The sequence below is a fragment of the Panicum virgatum genome, chromosome 9K, assembly GCF_016808335.1.
Source record: "Panicum virgatum strain AP13 chromosome 9K, P.virgatum_v5, whole genome shotgun sequence".
NCBI classification, from domain to species: Eukaryota; Viridiplantae; Streptophyta; class Magnoliopsida; order Poales; family Poaceae; genus Panicum; species Panicum virgatum.
In genome coordinates, this window is record NC_053144.1 from 63,730,281 (window position 1) to 63,750,532 (window position 20,252).

The 20,252-nt window shown below is 48.5% G+C and overlaps 2 protein-coding genes across 2 annotated transcripts; both read left to right on the top strand.

Annotated features, from left to right (window-relative positions):
• Nucleotides 1-111: 111 nt before the first annotated feature.
• Nucleotides 112-1,053, top strand: LOC120648222 (BTB/POZ and MATH domain-containing protein 2-like). Its single transcript, XM_039924956.1, has one exon. The coding sequence runs from the start codon at nucleotides 112-114 to the stop codon at nucleotides 1,051-1,053; it is 942 nt and encodes a 313-aa protein (XP_039780890.1).
• A 12,348-nt stretch (nucleotides 1,054-13,401) lies between these two features.
• LOC120646933 (QWRF motif-containing protein 2-like) lies at nucleotides 13,402-19,350 on the top strand. Its single transcript, XM_039923469.1, has 6 exons — nucleotides 13,402-15,917; nucleotides 17,340-17,459; nucleotides 17,573-17,689; nucleotides 17,769-17,858; nucleotides 18,657-18,764; nucleotides 18,856-19,350. The coding sequence occupies exons 1-6, from the start codon at nucleotides 14,757-14,759 to the stop codon at nucleotides 18,922-18,924; spliced, it is 1,665 nt and encodes a 554-aa protein (XP_039779403.1). The 5' UTR covers nucleotides 13,402-14,756; the 3' UTR covers nucleotides 18,925-19,350.
• The last annotated feature ends 902 nt before the right edge of the window (nucleotides 19,351-20,252 follow it).

A 20,252-nucleotide genomic window follows, 5' to 3' on the forward strand; every position in this document is an offset into this window, starting at 1 on the left:
GATCGAAGCCGATCTTCGCCATGCCGTCCGCCTCCGGCCGCTGCAAGCCGTCGCGGTCCGCCTCCGCCATCGTGGCCGACAAAGAGCGCGGGCGCCACGAGCTCACGGTCGATGCCGGGACCCTCGACGCCGCCGCACCCGCCGGAGCAGGGGGGGCTCCTGGCTTCCTCCCCCTTCACCGTGGGAGGGCACCGCTGGCGCGTCTGGTACTACCCCAACGGGGACGGCACGGCGACCAAGGGGTGGGTGTCCATCTACCCCTTCCTCGACGAGGACGTCGCCGAGCCGGTGAGGGCGAGGTTCCGGCTCAGCATGTTGTCGGAGAGGCGGGCGCTCTTCTTCCTCCACTACAAGGAAGAGCTGCTCTCTCATCCCGAAGTGCAGCACGATTTCACCAGCCGCAGCGGCTGGGGGTATTCCAAGTTCTGCAAAAGTGAGGATCTGGCTTCGCTGGTGCGTCGCCGCAGCGTCGACCGGTTCAGCATCCGGTGCGACATCGTCGTCCTCAACGGGTTCCGCACGGAGGAGGAGGAGGCGCCGTCGGCCGCCGTTCCCCCGTCCGACCTGCACAGGCACCTCGGCGACCTCCTCCAGAGCGGAAGGGGCACCGACGTGGTGTTCGAGGTCGGCGGCGAGGCGTTCGCCGCGCACCGGTGCGTGCTCGCGGCCCGGTCGCCGGTCATCAGCGCCGACCTCCTGGGCGCGGCGAATGACTGCGCCGCAGCAGCCGGCGTCGTGCGCGTGGACGGCGTGGAGCCGCGGGCGTTCAAGGCTCTGCTCCACTACGCCTACACCGACTCGCTGCCGGAGATGGACAAGGAAGAGGAAGGCGCCATCCTCCGGAACCTGCTCATGGCGGCGGAAAGGTACGGCTTGCCGAGGCTCAAGACGATCTGCGAGGACAAGCTGTGCAGGCTCCTTGACGTCGCCACTGTGGAGATCGTGCTCGCGCTCGCGGAGCAGCATCACTGCGACAGGCTGAAGGAAGCATGCCTGCAGTTCCTCGCTGCTCCGGCGAACCTGCGGGCAGTCATGAGAGCTCGTGGCAGGTAGCGGTCTGGATCGGGTGCTCCTCACGCAATGCTGATGTGGGAATCATCGATCATGGCTCCTGCACTTCTGATTGTCTTATGTTATCTGCTAGAGTGCTAGTAATTACTGGTGCGTGGCTAGTTCGGTCCTGTGGAGAATTACTGTCATCTGACCTCTGAATGATACTTCTAGTTAGTATAAAGCAGCCCTATGACTGCTGACTGATCAGGATTCAGGAATAACTTTGCTATTATGTACGAGTATCTATGCACATTGAATATTCACTAGGCATCTCTGCTTGTCTCAATGCTTGTGCTGAAGAAGCTGTTTGCCACATTGCATTGTTGTTCCTGTTTTCAAGTTATATGCTGTCAGGTTTATGACTGCACCTATCATATGGAGATGCAACACACTGAAAATGCAATTGCAGTCTCTCATGTAGTCATCCATGACTCTGTTTCAGTCTCTGTTTGTTTTGTTGGTCACATCTCTGAAACAGGTAGGAGGACTACTTGTATGATTGATACAGGGGGAAGTGCTCTTAAATAACACACTCAGGTACAGGTAGCTTTGTCTATAGACCAACAAGCAACTAAACAAAGGAACTTGTTACATTGTATTGATCACATGCTGATTCTTTTTATTGCTGATTTGCCTTAGAAACTACGAGTGTTGAGTTTCAGGAAGACCCTACAGTCTGCGAATACGATTGTTTGTCAGAAAGGAAGCCTACTTTTAATAGTGTTGTCGACCTGCAACATGTGTTCTAGTGGCAATGAAGTACCATCAGGATACAGTTTTGATCGTGATAAAAACGTCTTGGAAAATCAAGTTTCTGTCTGCCCTGATCCATCTTAAAGTCAATTGCCCATCTTACCGACAACGGAAAAGGGAAATAAAAAGGCATCATTACCCAGAGAAATTATGAACTAGTTATTTAGGTGCATCCATGCATGATACCTCAAATCATATTGAAACATAGATGTTACTAGCCACCTATGTGATGCAATCTTCCAGTTTCTTAGAGCTGGTTGTTAGGATTTCGAGGGTTGCTTTTAACTTAAGCTCGGACAAGCAGAACAAACTAATGGTGATGGTTTCCATTAGTGGCCTCTTCCTTTCAATCTTTTTTTCAGTTGTCCCACTCCCACTGACACAGACACGCCACACGATGTCACATATTTTGTTCAAAAAAGATCTTAGTGGGATTTATTTAATGATACATGTCAAAAGCAAATGTGACCTAAATGAACTTTATGCCAGAAAGTATATACGTTTCTGTTATGCTACACAAAGACTCTGTTTAGGTAGAACGAAAGCGTATACCAAGCCCCAAGCAAGTAGAATGAGCATGTAGCTTCATCCTGATCATAGAAGAACATCACATTTGATTCACAATTTCACATGCTGAGCAAAGAATCAAGGTGTTTCAATCAACTTGGATAAAGCTAGAATGACATGAGACCTAATCACCAAGCAAGCATCCTTGCAACAACTCTGATTACCATCATGACATGTATGTTCCTTCTGTTTCAAGGTATAACACCATTAGCATTCTAGTTAACTCCACACACACCATGCATTACCGAATCTTTAAACCATGAAGCATGCAATCATGCCAAGTAAAAACTACCAACCTTGCTTACCACTAGTGAGTGAGATATAATTACCTCTCCACTGGCAACCTCCCTCAGAGTCCACAACTGAAAAATGCAGAAGAAGGGCTCCCTTGGGTTCTGGTGCTAAGTGACCAAATTGTGCTTTATTGGTGACACTTACCTTCAGCGATGGATCTATTACTACTAACTAAATAGCTAACAAACATTATTATCGGACAACTTGATTGTTGAGCACCAGTGTTAAAACTCAGCAATCAGCAGTCGCTGCTGGGCGACACCTCAGCTAATGCTGACCCTTTTCGAATTGAAAGCCTGAAGGTGTTGCTGTTGTTTCTTTCAACAGTGTTCCTAGTACCCAGATACAGTTAGATTTTTTTTTAATTTTCGAAAGGCCCAGTCAGATAGGTTATTAAGAAGGTGTTGTTGCAATGAACAGTTTATCTTTCTTCACAAATAGATGTGTCCACTGATATCTCCTGCAGTACCGTGACAGACATTTCTCGAACAGCATCAGTCGCATTGCATATTAGACCTTGAATCCAAAGTAGTTTCTTGGATAGTTAACATCATAAGATCTTTTTCATGATGCATCATTTTAAATGGCATCATCCTGCATCTTGAAACTGAAGTCTTTTTGTACTTTCTGGTGTTCATGTTGCTTGTTCATCCAAATCGCCGTAGACTACGAACTCCACTATCCAAAAAGGAAATATTATTACAGATCTGGATGACATTAATAATACTTATCTTACTAATTTAGAAATGTGTCAGCGATATTTCTTCCCCAATACAACAAGAAGCACCTTCTCACTGATCTTCTGTGCTGTGTTAAGGTTACATTATTCCACTTAGCTGAACTTTCAAGGAGAAAAGTAGACTCCACTTTGACAAATTCCTAAGTTCTAGATGAGAATAAATTCTAACACAAGTCAAACGCTGCAAACAAGGTCTACTTTTCCTTGGGCCATTGTGAAGCAACTGCATTTTAGATTCTTTGAGTGGTCTGTTCCCAGTATACTCAAGACTAGAGAATGGATACTTCCTTGACATGAACAACAAATTGGATCATTGAATTTCAAGCTTTTGGAACTTTATTTTGCTCTATCTTCAAACGAGGCCATCCTTTGTAACTTGCAAGCATGGGGCATGGCAAACGCAGAGCATCAAGCAATGCCAAAGATGTGTACACAAGACGACCTTCTCTACTTCAGAATAACGCAGTGGACGCAACTGCAAGCAAGGTGTAGGTTTCGCAGAAGGCGGCTGAAGAACTCTCGTCTTCCATTGCTAAGGGTATTCAGAAACTGCGCATACTCAGAAGGCCAAGTCAAGTTCTTCGCGCACGCTTAGCTGTTGCCAATTGCGATTACAAATTGTGGCGCTCGTCTGAAAGTTTGTGCGCGTAGCTGTTGCCACTGCAAATTGTGATGCTCCTCATCTGAAAGCCACTCGCATTCTTCGTAGTCACGCCGTGCTGATGCAAAGGCATACGCATCATAATGCATAAACAATTATTCCAGCCGTGCACAGCTTAGCAACTGGAGTATGATTGCACATATATCCCACAGCTCTTTTTTTCTGTAGTAGTCAGTATGAAGCTATGTAAAGACACTGTACTAAGTCCTCTTTTTCTTTCCCTGTATGCCACTTCTGCTTGGTAGTACATAGTAGAAATTATGAGCTTGTTAAGAGTGACAGTCTGTTATACTAGTACATCAAACTTAAATGCTCGTGTTCAGTGAAGCTACCTGAATACAACACAGTGTACCATTTGTTGTAGTAAGAGGCAATTCGTCAGTACCGTACCTCAAACTGAACTTTCCGGCTACTACTATGCTGGCTGGGGTGGATGAGTGGCGAAATGCCCGGCTTCTTCAATGTTCTTGTTCTGAACCTCCACACCGATCGAGGTCAGTAAGTCACATGCAGTAGCACTGTTATGATTCCATACGTACTTTTGGTCCTTTCAAGTTTAAACTACTTTAACACTGCATAAAAAACTGCAAATCTTCATGAACTCTCTCCAGTGCAATGGTCCAGCTCTTCTAAGATGCTGTCGCTTTTACTGTCTGGACTCTGGAGCAGCAGGCAGATGCCGTCCCTTTGTGCACATGCCCTAGCACATTACTAAATGCCAATGCGGTTCTGTATTTGCAAACCAATACATATATGTCTTTGAGAAAGTAGATACACTGTTACATACAATCTGTAAATTAACAAAGATGCATACTAATGTGACCCCAGCACTGAATTGATTAAAGGCATTAAAAAGATAGTAGAACCTCCTTAGAAGCAAAGGGGGTGAGGAGGACAAGGAAAGGTATACAGTGCACAGTGAGGAGGGAACAGTGTGGGGCCTCACAAAGCTTAATCTGCAAATAATGGCTCCCTTCAAGGGCCCTAAAGCTGATGCTTGCTGAGTTTTGGAGCCTCATTTGTGAGGAGGGGTCGATCAAGCAGGCGGGGCTTGGGACGCCGGGCTGCACCTGCCGAGCTCCTCCTGGTTCGCGTTGCCACGTCGTCAGTCAGGTACTGCTGAAACCTTTGCAGCCTCTGAAAGTTCAGATTTGCTTTCTGCTCCTGTGCAGATTGGTCTCTGATTCGTTTTCTTTGGAATCTAGAGATGCTCAATCTTGTGATCTTTCGCCATTGCCTTTGATGTTCCTTGCTCCTTTATCTCACTTTTTATCGAGCATCTCTGAATATGGATTTGCTTATGAACTGGATATGCAATGCATTTGAGCTGGAAGCTTTCAGCAAGATGCAGCTCTTCAATCTTTTCCTAGTTGACGAGTATCCATGGCCCTTACCACTTACAAGGCGCTCGTAGGCCCAGAACCAGACCTCATTCCTTAGTTTCGCAAGTTCTAGAATGAAGAGAAAAATCACACTTTCAGAGCAAGAAAAAAAAACATTATCATCAGACTGGTATCCAATACCATTCAGGATCTTTTTTTTTTTCATTGAAGTAGATGCTAGTTTCTCAGAGCAACCACGATGGCATAAAGAGCAGTTAACTGGCTCACAGAGCATCCAAGAAATTTTTGCAGTGATGGCCGGTGACCACCACGTATTCTACAAGAGTACTATACATGTGATGCTTCCTGCTCGTCGGGATCGATACAGCAGTTGCGGCCATCGGCGTCAGGCGGGGGTGGTATTTTGGCGCTTTCAGAGAGACGTCGGCCGGGTGTGGTAGCACGCCGTAGCAGTGTAGTTCTTTATGACCAATTTTGTGACGTTTACAAACGCGCGTCAAAATACTAACAGCGTGTGAAGCAAGTGCGCATCAACCTAGCCACAAAAGCCAAAGAAAATACGCGAACGAAGCATCTGCGAGAGCTCCCGATTGTTGTGGCATCCTTGTCGCCGGGGATCGTTGCCCGTGTCGTCATCCTGGGCTCCTTGGCACGGCCCCTGTGAATCGCCATCGGAATACCTGCGTAGCTTCTTAGTCACTGATGATGCATGGTCCTTCCGTGAATTGTTTTTATGTCGAAAGCAAGATGCAGGAACGCCTAGAGAAGTAGTAGTAGAGATGCTGACACGCTGACCCTAGAGTGGCAGGAATTCTCCAAAAAAAAAGTGTTGAATTTGTCGCACTGCTACTTCTTGCTCTTTGCCGTGGCCTGAGCGAGTGATGCATGAGCCTGTCTGCATGTGAGTGAAATTTGACACACGTATGATTTTTTTTTTCCAGACATGTAGTTACAAGGCACATGGTTTAGAGCGCTAGAACCTTATCCCAGCTACAGTGCCTATAGGCACTGTATACAATACATGCACATCGCAAATGAGCACAGAGCACGCATGTGTACTGTTGGGAGCATTAGCGATTCTGAACCGCAGGGAAACACAATCATGGATCTCTGGCGTCTTCCCCTGTCCGATCCTCTGTCAAGCCGAGCTGAAACCAAAGTTTTTTTTCCCTTTAAGAAAAGAAGAAACGGGAGGGCGAAGCTGATCATTGGGATGGATGATGGATCTGTTCCTGTCCAAGATCTGGGAGGATATGCAATGCTTTCGGGCAGAGTATGTGTACTTGAACTGGATGCACGGCCTTGTGAGGGGACGGAATCTTTCCTGGACTATTTTGCCTCGAGGTGCCCTCATCTGTCAGTGTGCCATTGGCCGATCCACTGACCTCGGACAAAAATTCAGACCACATGGTTCTTGTTCTTGCATTGCATCATCTGCGAAGAATCACCGGCGGTGGATAGAGAAGCGTTCCACGGGAAGTTTCTTCCGGCAAGTTCGTTCGTTGTCGCCACGTTGGCGGCGATGTGCCGACCAAAACACCCATTAGGTCAACCAGTAGGTCAATTTTGATGGATCGAGAGCGAGGGCTAGGACTAGAAGGCAGCTGCGAGTCTGCGACCGTAGCACGATTTCCCCATGAAGTCACTCACAGTCACAGACACAGATACAGACACAAAGCTTCAGCGGGGGGGGGGGGGGCACGCCAGGTGTACGTCCTTGGCAGCGGCATGAAATGGACGCGACGGAGGAGAAGGCGAGGGGGGCAGAGCCGGGGAAGACGGCGAGATAGCTAGAGTCCTCGGTCCTGGCAAGCCTGCTGGTCGGCCGGCCATGGCCCTGGGCCCTGGCCGGGGCCGGTGGTCCAGCGCGCGCCTCACCGGGAGCAGGGAGTAGCGATGAAAACGGACGGAAACGGACATAAAACCCTTATTTCTACTTCTGTTTCTATATTTTTTGGTGGAAACGGGATCGGGTTCGGAAAATACGGGTACGGAAACGAGATCGGGTTACGCAGAAGTACGGAAACGAACTAATACGAACGTTGAGCCGGAAAGAATAACGCGATCAAATATTATCGAGTATACATTAATAAAGTCACAAAATAATATACACGTACGAAGTTATTAGTCCAATATTTACTAGTATGCCATGTGTTAACATGCATACTTAGTGATTGGTATGTTTTTGAACATATCAATTTTTAGACATATCTTATGTAGATTAAAAATGGGATGAAAAACAGAATAAATATGGATCAATTCCATGTAAAAACGGGATTTCTCGGAAACAGACGGAGAAACCTCATTTCTATTTCCGTAAATACGGAAACGGGATCCCACAAATACGGAAACAGATGGACAAAAATAAAAAACAAAACGAGTTGGAACGAGAATATTTCGTTCTGTTTTCAACCCTAGCAGGGAGGCACGCGGCTCTTGGCCCCGTTCCCCCGTCCGTTCCCGGGCTGCTGCCTCGTTGGCGCGGCGTGCCGTGCGGCTGCTGGCTCGGCGCATGTGCGCCCGCTAGCCGTTCCGTTGGTCTGGTCCCCTGGCTGCCTGGCATCAGTGGCATGGCGAGTGGCGACGCGCCAATGCCCTTTTGCCTCCCCGCACGGTTTGGACGGCAAGGCAAAATAGATACAGTGGTAGGGTAGTTGTACTAGTATTCGGTCCGGGTCCTTTCTTCCCATGGCCATGGCCGTCACTGGCCAACCACACCGCAATTTCGTTGGCCTGCAACTGTAAAGAGCCATGGGCCAATCCGTCGACGGATCCCGTTATGCTGCGGCACCTTCCATCCAATCCAACCCATCCTTCCGAGTTGACCCGTCGCTTGTGAACCTGAGAGACAGCCGGTCTCCACTCTTGCTCAGCAATAGTGTCGCTGCTGATGCTGCAATAGTTGGTCTGTGATCGTCCCTGATCCGTGGAGAGCTCAGACACAGAGCTGGCAAATTTCCCCTCGAAAGGCCAGGATTCTTAATGCCATCTAGAGGCCCCGTAGCTTTACAGCGCCAGCGGCGGCAGCTTTTGCATCCGGCAAGCGGCAAGCGCTGGCAACGGAGCCCCGGCCGCGGCCGCGGCGGGGACCATGGGCGGCGTGGCCGTTCATGTCGCGGACGACGCGGTCGCGGAGGTAGAACCACCCGCCCGGCCGGCCGGACGGAACAGTCTTACCGCGAACAGTTCCGGATAAGATCGCCGGCCGGATCGCCGTAAAAAAGGCGGCCGGGCACCGTGCGGCGTGGGCGCTTTGCGCTGTGCCGGCTCGTGCGAGAGCTGCGCTGCGAGCACTGCGCGCGGCGTGCTGGCGCGTCCGCTTTACAGCCTCGCCGCGGGTGCCACGGGCGGCGTGAGCTTTCGGCTCCAACGGTGGCAACGCCGGGCGGCCGGCCGCGCCGCCGGGGCCAGTCGTTGCGGAGCACCGAGGACGGCGAGTTGGAGGACGGCCCGGTTGACCTCGGTGACGCCGACTTGCCGAGCCACCACCTGCCTCCGCGCGCGTTTAGGTGTGCCGGCCGGCCGGGTCCTAACGAGCAGCCAAGCCCACGCGCCCGAGCGCGACAGCAGCTCGACACACGATCAGCGCGCGCGCAGTAGCCAGTAGGTGCTGAACACGTATAGGGACTGTACGTTGCGCTACCTAGCTTTCCGGTGACCATGTTTCCTTTAAAGCTCGCACAGTGTGCAGAGACGCACACGCCACCTTGCCACACTTTTGAACACCCGCTGGCCGCTGTACATGGCACGTACAGTACCGTCGGTGGTGTTTAACTAAGGAGTAAGGAGTAATCTCGCAAACTTTAGTCGTTGATTGAAGCAAGCGTGGTGCGTGCACGTCCGAATTAGTTATTAGTAAAGAACTAAAGATACTTATAGTCACGGATAGCTAGCGTAGGATGCAAAGCAGCGTGCGACCGTTCGAAATACGCGGCTGGTGGTGCCTCTCGAGCCGTCTCAACTGCTCCCCTGGACTACCTGTACCGTACCGCTACCTTTTTTTTTTACTTGCACACACCCCTAACTAAGCGTAGGGAACCCTGGGCGGGAGCAGTGATGCGTACGCTACCCCGGCACCTGCCCTGATCGAAGCGTGCACGGACACGTGTCGATCGCCTGCCAATGCAGGTTCGGTAGGAGCCGGCCGGGCGCACGGACGCGCCCACGGCACACGCACCAGCATCACGTGGTAAACGGGAGGGCAACTGCGGCCTGAGCTGACCTCGTTTTTTTTTGTTTTGATAGCAAGTGACCTGCATTAAACCAGTGAACAAGTCCAGCACAGATACAGGCACCTTCTAGAGGTGTACAGAAGGGACAGATGTCCATACCATCTTACACAAAAGTCCCTAGAAAACATAAAAATTACAATGAAGCCCATGGGAACTTTTGTGCTGCTAAGCTCGCCGTCCATCGCCATGGCGCACCTCCGCAAACGCCGAGACCTTCTGAGCCAGGGACAAACGACAAGCAAACCAGGACCGGAAGAAGCTTCATCGCCCAAAGGCTTTGACAAGAGCCGCAGAGAAAACGCACCGAGGAAGCACATCGGTCGGGGACACACCCCAAGCTTCTACGATCCAAGGCCAGTACCCGTCGCCGGCAAGGCAGGATCATCAGGCACCAGCCCCTCCACCACCCATCCACTGACCCATCTGCCACCCTTCTGCGACGCGCCGCCGCCAATAGCGTGCAACACAGGACTCCTGTACAAGAGACGTCCAGATCTGGAGCTCCAACTCGGTCACCAGATCCGGCGAACTCTAACCTCACGACCCCATCGTCGTCACCGGAGTAAGTGAAGACGAGGCAGAGAGAGGATCGAAGGACTTTATTCTACCATGGCCGCGCCGCCTCCACCCTGCGGACGCCGCCGGGAAGACGAACCCTACATCTAAAGTGACCTACCTTACGCCGCCGGACAGAGGCCAGCACGTTCCCTTCGCATCCGAGGCCATCAAGGACCTCGGAGGCAGAAGGCAACGGCCACCTCGCCGGCGGAAGGACCTCGCTCGGCGGCCGCTTCCTTTTCGCTCTTGGTTGGAGACCGGAGGAGGCGGCGTGGAGGAACCGGCCCGGGAACCAATTCTGTTAACCAAATAGCTGACCTCGCTTTGGGTACAAACACATGCCCGTGATTAGTTACGACGACGACGACACAGTGATTAATTAACGGCCAGGCCCTGACCGTCCTCGCGGGCTGCCCGTTCGCGTCGCGTCGCGTCGTTGGCGTTGCCGGTGCCAACGCAACGCGAGGCCGGCCGGCCGCTTGCTTCAACGGCACACCGCGGCAGGACCGGCCGTCCCGTCCCGACCCTGCCAATATATACGTATACGGTGACCGACGGGGCGACGATGGGTGTGTTGCCGAACGAGTTGGGGCGAGTTGTGTGTTGTCCAGCTGCACTTGCTCGCCGCCTTCATCTTTTTGTCGGGTACACAGATGTTACAATCAGATTCTTAAAAAAAAAAGTTACCATCAGGGCGTAGCATGTAGCAGCAGACTAGCAGTGCCATCAGAATAGTCTCATGGAAATGGCGAGCCAAAAACATTCTGTTTGGCTGACTGTGGCTGGTGACTGGTGCTGATTTACTATAAGAGTGAAGTACCGTTGGCTGGTGGCTGGTGGCTGGTGGCCGTTGGCTAGTACTGATTTGGTGTGAGAGAAAAATACTGTTGGTTAGCTGTTGGCTGCTAAAGACATTTTAATTTGGTCATCGAGACAGTGGTGGCGAAATAACAGTTTGGCGAAATAGCTAGGACTAGCTATTCCTTTTTCTTTTTTTTTTCTTTTGCCCATGTCTGAGGCGCAAGGAATTCCATTGGGCCCATGACTAGCTTCGCTAGGCAGCCTCTATATATATAGCGCTTCTTCTGTGCCCATATTCCTACGACGCAATAACGCGTAGTGCTAGTACGTGCATTTTTTTTTGTTACTATGTATATGATAGTGTGATAAAAACAAGTCGATCTGCCGGGCAGGTCACATGGCTGTGCGATAAATGTATTTATGTTCCATTTTTTATATCGTGCCCGATCGGCTTGGAGCTCATGGTTTGGTCAGGAAATTGGCATGTGATTGACGTTTAGGCCTCAGCCATGTGGCTTGCTTTTGGCTGCAGAGTTTAGATATACAATGTGCTCTGTGTGTGTGTGCTCAATGCACCCACTTGATGCAAGTGAGCATTACAAGTTTAGATATACAAACCAAGTCAATGTTTGTATGTGTCACCAATAGCTGGGTGCAATTTATATTGGACAAAAGTCACAATTTTTAAAAGTAAAATAGTCACGGACAAAGCAACCGACATCTGTACACACTTCACGGGGAGTCAAAATGGCTCACATTTCCTTCTTCTAGGCGCAAGTAGTGTTCGAGGGAGCTTCGTTGATATAGATAGTTAAATTTAAGATCTTTCATGACCACTATCTCTCTCTCACACACGCCCCATGACATGAACATCTTTTTAGACAAGGACCAAAACACCCTTCTGAATCACTGTTACTCGACAGGCCAGTCTCCTACGAATTGACTTCCTTCTGCTAGGCCCCCTAGTGGCGCCTGCTGGACGGCTGGACCTCACAAGACACTCTCAAGAAAAGCAGCCACATTAGGAAGGTTAGATCCTAAGCAAGCATGCAATTAGGAAAAGAAAGTGCCCGTCTGAGCAGGACTCCTTAGCGAGAACACTAGAGCCACCGCTTCACAGATCTGGCCACGCATAACAGAGGGATTATTGGACCGAGCTAACACTGCAAAGCGTATTCCCAAGCCGTTGCTAAAAGGCACTGTTTACCTAAAACCCAAGAAAGAGGCGAAAATGACGTTATTATGCGCAGCAAATGAAGCTCTAGCTTGGGCTCTGTTACATTATTTACGGAGTAGTACTCCATAGAATTAATGGTTGATGCTTACGGTTTGTTTAAGAATAAACCAATTAACTTTGTGAATTTATTCTCTTTTTATACATACAGAAGAATTATCACAATTATTTGTAGCCGTGATGATAGCAACTTTCTAATCGTAAAGAAAGCAACTAACTGGTGAGTGGTGTGTGTGGTAATAGGCTGACTTTTGTGTATTGATCTTTCTCATGGGTCACATGAGCAATCATATTGCGAAAGACCTGACAGTTTAAAATTAGTTGCTGCCTATATTTAAAAGATCCTCCAGTACACCCCATCTAAGAATTTTGGAGATTCATCAGTACAAAAGTTCCAACAAGAAAACTTACCTAAAAAGAGAGCTTTATTTTTTTTTGTTAACTTAAAGGCCAGCTTTATTTCCTATGTTTGCTTTTTGTATGCCATCCACGGCTTTTATCATTTACGAAAAAAAAAGAGGGGAGTTATACTGCACTCTAAAAATTATCATGCCTGCCCAAGCCAGTCTTGTTGTAGGTCATCTTTTTTATTTTTTGCAGGAAAGAAAATTTTCGTACGTGTCGCTTTTATACGCCACACGATATACACCATATCTTTTTTGTTAAAAAGGGTAGTTCCGGTGGTTCATCCATCAAGGAAAGGTCGGGTTGTGATTAATGAATACATGTACACACTCAATAATTGTGACGTTTAATCTAAGTAAACTGAGACCGGCTCAGGCATTGAGATCGCAAGTAGCCATCAGGACCAGACCACATAGTGCATGCGGTGCAAGCCATGACATGAGGTGGACTTGTGTCATCGCCATCGATCAAATCGCGATCCCCTTTCGATCGGAGCGTCCAACCATAAATCCAGCTCGCTAATCAGTCCACTATTCGGTTAGAATCGTGCAGTGCGTGGTGGATGGCAAAATTGCCTTTTCGATGCTTACAAGGATTTTAATTTTCCATATATATATATATTGCATTGTTTTGGTGCTATATATTTTTCCAAAAAATGTTAGGTAAAGTTTTTTTTGATATAAAAAAGGAGTGCTTGCATCAATTTTTTGCAACTTCAGTCACTCTTCACGATAGTACTAGTGAGATAGCAACTCTTAAAATGGAGAGTGAATATGCTGTCTTTTTTGTTTCTTCTTTTGTAAAGAATTCTGAACATGATGTGGTACTTCATTTCTCTTTATTTTAAATCCTGAAATTACGTTTGTTCCCTCGCAAAAAAATTAATGAATTAGGTTGAGATCACTGCAATAAACGAACTGAACGAGTACATGGTGCAAAACAAATTGGTAGCAATTTATTTTGGTATTGGTACAGACAAACACCAACTATAACAATGTAAACGTGGATAAGGGTCCGTTTACGCTTGAATAGCGCTCTAAACTAAGGGTACCGGTACGGTACTGGTAGATGACAACAGTTTGGCTAACCTACCCAGCTCCCGTAATACTTGTCGTTAATAGCCAAAAGCAAACTATATATTTTATTTATGACTCCTTTTGACTTTTTTTTATGTATTTCTCTCTTTCATTCGACCAATTTTCTCCTTTAATCCACAGCTTCAAATACCATTCTCCCTGATATTTCTAGTATATTAAATTATTTTTCACAGTTGCAATTATCTCCAATAATGTTTGCATCATCTTAAAACTTTTGTTATAATAGCTAAAACAATAAGATAGAGAAGAAGGGAATCTACATTCGCTATCTTCCTTCCAACATCTGCACACATGTCGTTTTCGAGCCTAAGTAGCAATAAATTGGCTAGATAAAAACATCTCTTCATGTTTTCTTTTGTTCACTTCTAACCTTTGTCAACTCCTACAGCTACCAACTCAAGAAAGAACTGTTTCTTCCTTCAACCACCCCTGTGACCGAATTCATGTTTTTTCACATGCTACCCCACCGAGGAGCTGTTTTCCAAAATTAGCACTGTCACTCTCATCCAGTACAAATATTTTCATAAGCATTTTCTGATAAAGCGGAAAAGTTTTTTAAAAAAAAGAGAGAAAAGGTTACACCGGCCAGTCTCACCCTCCCTGGCTGGGACGGCTTCATGGCCACACCGGAGGATGGGAGGCCACACCCACACACCCGCGCAAGGCCAGAAGAATCAGCAGCACAAGCAAAGATCCCCAAACCCAAAGCAAGATACAAAAACGAGTAAAACAATTGCAAAAAAAAACTCAAAAAAAGTCGGGCAAAATCCCCCACTTCACTCCTCCCCTGCCTCTCCTCTGCCTCAAACTGTAACACTGCCTCACCAGTTCGCTGCGGCTCCCCCTCGTCCTCGCAGGCGCGTCGATCCGGAGGGCGCCCGCCGCCGCCTGCTGGAGCGGAGGCCCGAGCGGGAGCGGGAGCGGGGGCGGCGAATCTGGAGCCCCGGGGACCTGCATTGCTGCGGAGCCGCCGCGCGTAGCCAGATCTCCCTCCCCACCTGCCGCGGCACCGGCACGGCATGGTGGCTGCCGCGGCGGCGGCCACCGCGCCAGATCCGGCCCACCCCGCCCGACCTCCGCTCACGCCGGCGCTCGACAAGCCCAACTCCGCCGCCGCGCGGAGGAACTCGCGCTCCAACAAGCCCGTCTCCTCCAGGTACCTGTCCGCCGCCGCCGCCGCGTCCCCGACCTCCTCCACGTCTTCCTCCACGTCGTCGTCTTCCTCGTCCTCGTCCCGGCGCTCCCTCTCGGCGCAGCGCACCCGAGCGTCCACTCCGCCGCCGCAGCACTCCACGTCGCCCACCACCACCGCGTCGGCAGCGGCCGCGGCCGCGGCGGCGACGGCTACCGCGACCACGATGCGGAGCCTCTCGGTGTCGTTCCAGGGGGAGTCCTTCTTCTACAAGACGTCGCGCGCGCCGCGGGCCTCGTCGCCGTCCTCACCCGCCGCGCGGCGCGGGCCCACGCCGGAGCGCCGGAAGAGCGTGTCCTCCGTGCCGGAGGCCGAGAACGCGCGGCCGCACGGCCGATGGCCCGCGGCCAAGCCCAAGGCGTCGGACCCGCTCGCGCGCAGCCTCGACTGCAGCCTCGACCGCAAGGACTCCATCCTCGCCGCCGTTCACCTGCTCCGCCGCTCCATGGCCTTCGACTCCACCACATCGCTCTCCCCGTCCGACCCGGCAGCTGCAGCCGCTCCAGACCTGTCCGCGTCCTCCGACACCGACAGCGTCTCGTCTGGTAGCAACTCGGGCGCAGGTGATCCCCCGCGCCGTGGCATCAGCGTGCCGGCGAGGTTCTGGCAGGAAACCAACAGCCGCCTGCGCCGCCTACCGGAGCCCGGGCTGCCACTACCGTCGTCTGGTCGAAGGTCGTTCTCAGACAGTCCAATGTCGCCGAGGCTGCCGAGGCGGTCCCCATCTCCATGCCGTGGAAGCAGGGGCGTCGCCAGCCCATCAAGAGGACGTGGTGGGGAGGCATCGCCAAATGGGCATGCGGTGCAAGCTCCAGCAAATGCGCCATCTATCATCAGCTTTGCTGCAGAAGTCAGAAGGGCGAAGAAGGGGGAAAACAGAATCGAAGAGGCACACAGGTTGCGGTTGCTGGACAATCGGCATTTGCAGTGGCGATGCATCAATGCACGGACAGACGCGTCACTTCTGGTGCAGAGCTTCACTGCTGAGGTAAATCAAACTTTGATGCTGGTGTTAAGTTTACCCATGCATTTCACTCTATTTATCCTACATCTAGTGCTCTAGTACTAGATAACAAAATCTGTTTTGTGTGATTTGTGGTTAAATCTTGCAAATCTGTGGCACATCCAAGGTATCTATGATCTGCAATCTAACATTCTGTTTCTTTTTGGTTAGTTTGAGTGCTTTCTTGATATGGTATTTTAGGATATAGTATTCGATACATCGCATGGATAAATTTGGCAACAGAAATGATGTGAAGTTTCTGTGTTTATTGAGAAGGCTGTAGTAGCCTGAGAAGAAAGTTGATGGTTGTGGACCACTAAGACTGAGCCTTGCTTGATACTGCTTAGTTCTTACAGTTATTGTGTTGGAAAATTGGGGTGAATTATGTTGCAAGTCTTCACTAAAAGAGAACAAAGGTGTTATCAATGGCTTGCTTACAGATTTGGCAAGAATAGATTTTAGCAACAGTAGATGGTGTGAGCAATCATAAATGGGAATCTGCGAACTATGTATGGCAGTATGGACCAGTTGTCATGCGCAAGCTCCCGTAATTTGTCGTTCATGAAAATAGCAGGGATAAAATTTGGCACCTTTGAATTTTTGGCAAGAAATTTTAAATTACCTGTCATCTAATGTGCATAGATTTAGTATATACCTCTAGACTTATATTGTATGAAGTATATGAAAAATGCAATATCTGGTCATGTCCATGCTTTTCCTCTGTATTTACTTATGTGAACCCAAACATTGATAAGTGCCACTTTGATTTGCCATTAGTACAATCCCTAATATTGTTTGGTGCTACACTGCTACCCATTACCACAAGATTATGAAATGATAGGGAAGCCATCGGTAGGTGGGGAGAGGTTATGCCGAGTCATCAAAATTTGCAAGTTTCATTTCATTTGCCAGCACATGCTCTTGTTGATACAAACATTTGGCAATTATCTGATAACTTGGTATCGGAATAAAAGAAAAGATTGTACGCAGCAATTTACTGAATAACGGTATTAATGGCACCATCAATGACACAACCCAGCAATCTGTTTGTGATACATGTCTTGTGAATACTTGCACGATCTGTGTCCTACTTTAGTGCTTTGCAGTACATGGACCAAATCTATGCAAGTCTACCCACCTCAAACCCCTCTGTGGTCACAGTGTGCTCATGACTCAAATATTTGCTAGATTCAATTGTTGTTCAAGTCTTATATTGAAAGTTGAAACATGGTGATATTTTAAAGTACAAAGGAACTCGACTAAAATATGTAGATTTTTTCTCATTGCAGTACACAAACATCAAATATACAACTAATCCTGGTCAAATTGTGCTAATAATGCTGTGAAAGAGAAGCAGAAAAGGGTCAAACGTTTTGAACTGAAGTTTCTTATTTCCCTATTCTTCAGAAAACCCTTCACAGCGCATGGAAAGAAATATCAAGATTACGTGACAATGTCAGTTCCAAAAGATGCAGACTCCAACTTCAGAAACAAAAACTCAAGCTATTTGCTATTCTTAGGGGTCAAGTAAGTGATATGATATATTTGCTGTTTTAACTGTTTATGTGGCTTGCACTAGGACTTCTTGTTGCTGGTTCCCTCTGTATAGCTAATGTATCTATGCCATTTGACATGTGCAGATGTCATATCTAGAGGACTGGTCTCATATAGAAAAACACCATTCAAGTGCTTTATCAGCAGCAATCAAAGCACTGAAGGCTAGTACTCTTCGTCTTCCGGTTGTTGATGGTGCAAAGGTTGGCAAATGTCTCATAAGATCTTGCTATGTGGCTTGATTTGATACACACAAATTTATAGTCACCTATCTGTGCACAGGCTGATGTGCAAGGTGTGAAGGAAGCTGTTAACTCAGCTGTGGATGTAATGCACACGATGACATCCTCGATATGTAATTTGCTGTCTAAGGTGTGTATATATACCCTATCTTCCTACGGAGCTTGAATTCATATTTTCCCCCATTGGCTCTTCATTTTAGCATGATATACCAATAACAAAAAAATCATCAATCCCAAATTGGAAGATGCTTCCAGATAAAACAAGTATGCTCCATGCCTGTGTTCAAACAGAAATTAGTATTTATTAAACACGTCATGGTTATGCTGTATAAAGTAACTACGAGGATAATATTTTTGAAGATGTGTTTTGTTTTCAATAGCCAGTGTTAGTTCTTCTCTATGGATGTAACGAGCTGCGTTGATATTCTAATTCCTTCATTATCTTGATACGGACTGATCTATGCCGTACCTTCTGAAGTTTAACAATTGCAAATTAGACAAGGGTGGTGTTGCTAATTTCGGCAAACAAAAAACAGGACAGCAACATGGAAATTGCTCTAAGCGAACAAGTTTTCATATAGGTTTAATGGAAACAGTAACATTTGCGTAGACACGTTCAAATGTGATATCATTGTTTTCTGTCTTAATAATTAGCTTACGTTAGCTACCCACTGGACAACCAGTATCTTGAAATCTTTGGCAATATATTGGACTGCATTCTTGTGTTTTTAGTGAGAGATGCAAGATTTTGCATTGAAACTGTAGCAAGCCATAGTGAACCTTTTCAGTTGGTTGCCTATTCGGTTAGCGATTTGACTTATTGCGCCATGAACTTCACATAGAATTTAATCCTACATGGACATGCATTCACATGTTTGGTGTTTATTTTCTGTGGAAATCTTTGAATGATATATTTATTCATCTTCAGGTTGAGGGAACAAGCTCCGTAGTGTCTGAGCTTGCTAAACTTGCCACACAAGAACAAATGTTGCTGGACCAATCGAAGGATCTCTTGTCCACGGTTGCAGCAATACATGTAGGAAGATCTTCCATGATCTTTTTGCTCAATTCTACTCTTACTCAATTTTATTTGGCTCGCCTTTTTAATTGTTTGTTTTGGAAAACAGGTCAAAAAGTGTAGTTTGCAAGCTCACATGCTACAACGAAACCAAAAGCAGAGCCCAGCAGAGTTGTAGATCAGTTTGCCTCACCACGTTGGGTGGTCACTAACATCACACGGCCTCGCCTTTTCTCACCGGAGACTGTGCTACAGGTAATAAAAAGCTGTAACCATTTGTTGGGTGTGAAGCGTGTCCTAATCTGCTCGATCGACCTCACCTGAGTGTAGCTGATTCATGTAATTTTTTGAGTGCATATCAACCCATAGAAGCGGCCCCCTCTTTACCTGCAGTCGCTGCAGTTGGTGTATACAGAAATCCCTAGCCTTGACCCAAAGATAAGCTTCCTGTAGATATGAAAAAAGCTTGTCGTTTGCGTGCTTACTCTTGCGTGTGGAGTGCTCGAGTGGTGACGAGTGTTTGTATTGTGAATGACAGACATTTTGTTGGCTTGATACAGGGTGTTTTTCATGGCAAAATTAACACGGAGGTTGTTTATCCTGACTTGCTGCTCGGAGTCACGACTCACGAGTCAGTGGCATCCTGTTCCTGTACCTGTGAGTGGAAATATCCTTAGCGCAGTAAAGGTTCTGCTTGCTGCAATGACCCATCAGACTTGTGTTGCTGTGTTGGTCCCAAGTTTAGGGCCGTGGTTGCTGCGGATGTTTTCATCGTGTTGTGCTGTGGTATGCCGATCCGGTTGGGATGCAAGATGAAGCTTATTCGAAAATTTCTTTAGAAATGGCATCTCGGTAGTTTTAGAGACGGGGCGTCATCATATTCAAATACGTGAAGAAAGAAAGGTCCAGTGGGCGTCCGTTTGGTGCCTCGTCACATCACCGTGACATCGTCCGCCTGGAAGCCGACGCGGCCGAAACCAACTCGCCACCGCGTTACCTTTTGCCGGCAACCCACACAGGCATCGGCAGCCTCCCGCCCGAGAGCGACGCGAGCCGACGGGCGCGGGCGGCGCTAGACAGACTGCTACTGGGTGGTACACTGGTAGAGGTCTAGAGGACACGGACAGCCGCCGTTGCAGCGTCGCGTCGCATCGTGCTCGCGCACAAACATGGTGAATCAAGGCCGCCACACCCAGGCACATCCATGGCGTCGGTCGCGCCTCCGTCCGCCGACGGGACGGGCACCACCGCGCGCGAGGAAACTCCGTCGGGCCGCTCCCCGCGGGCCTGGCTCGTCGCCTGTTTGGGCCTAGAAAAAGCCCAGCGGCCTTGCTGGCTTGTGAAAAAGAGAGAGGAAAAAGTCCCTCTTGCCTCTTTCGACTTTGGGCAAAATCCATCTTTCCCCACAACAACAAAATCGTCTGATCAGAATCCCTTAACTCCTGAAACCGGGCACGTGACCTCCTGAGCAGTTTTGAGGTTGATGTGGCAGTGGTTTTTTCCTTT

What these genes read in the sequence shown, in the direction of transcription:
- LOC120646933 (XM_039923469.1), top strand. Translation starts at nt 14,757, where the DNA reads ATGGTGGCTGCCGCGGCGGCGGCCACCGCGCCAGATCCGGCCCACCCC. An exon ending in TGCAGAGCTTCACTGCTGAG is followed by an intron (nt 15,918 to 17,339) that starts GTAAATCAAACT and finishes CCTATTCTTCAG; the next exon opens with AAAACCCTTCACAGCGCATG. An exon ending in CCACGGTTGCAGCAATACAT is followed by an intron (nt 18,765 to 18,855) that starts GTAGGAAGATCT and finishes TTTGGAAAACAG; the next exon opens with GTCAAAAAGTGTAGTTTGCA.
- LOC120648222 (XM_039924956.1), top strand. Translation starts at nt 112, where the DNA reads ATGCCGGGACCCTCGACGCCGCCGCACCCGCCGGAGCAGGGGGGGCTC.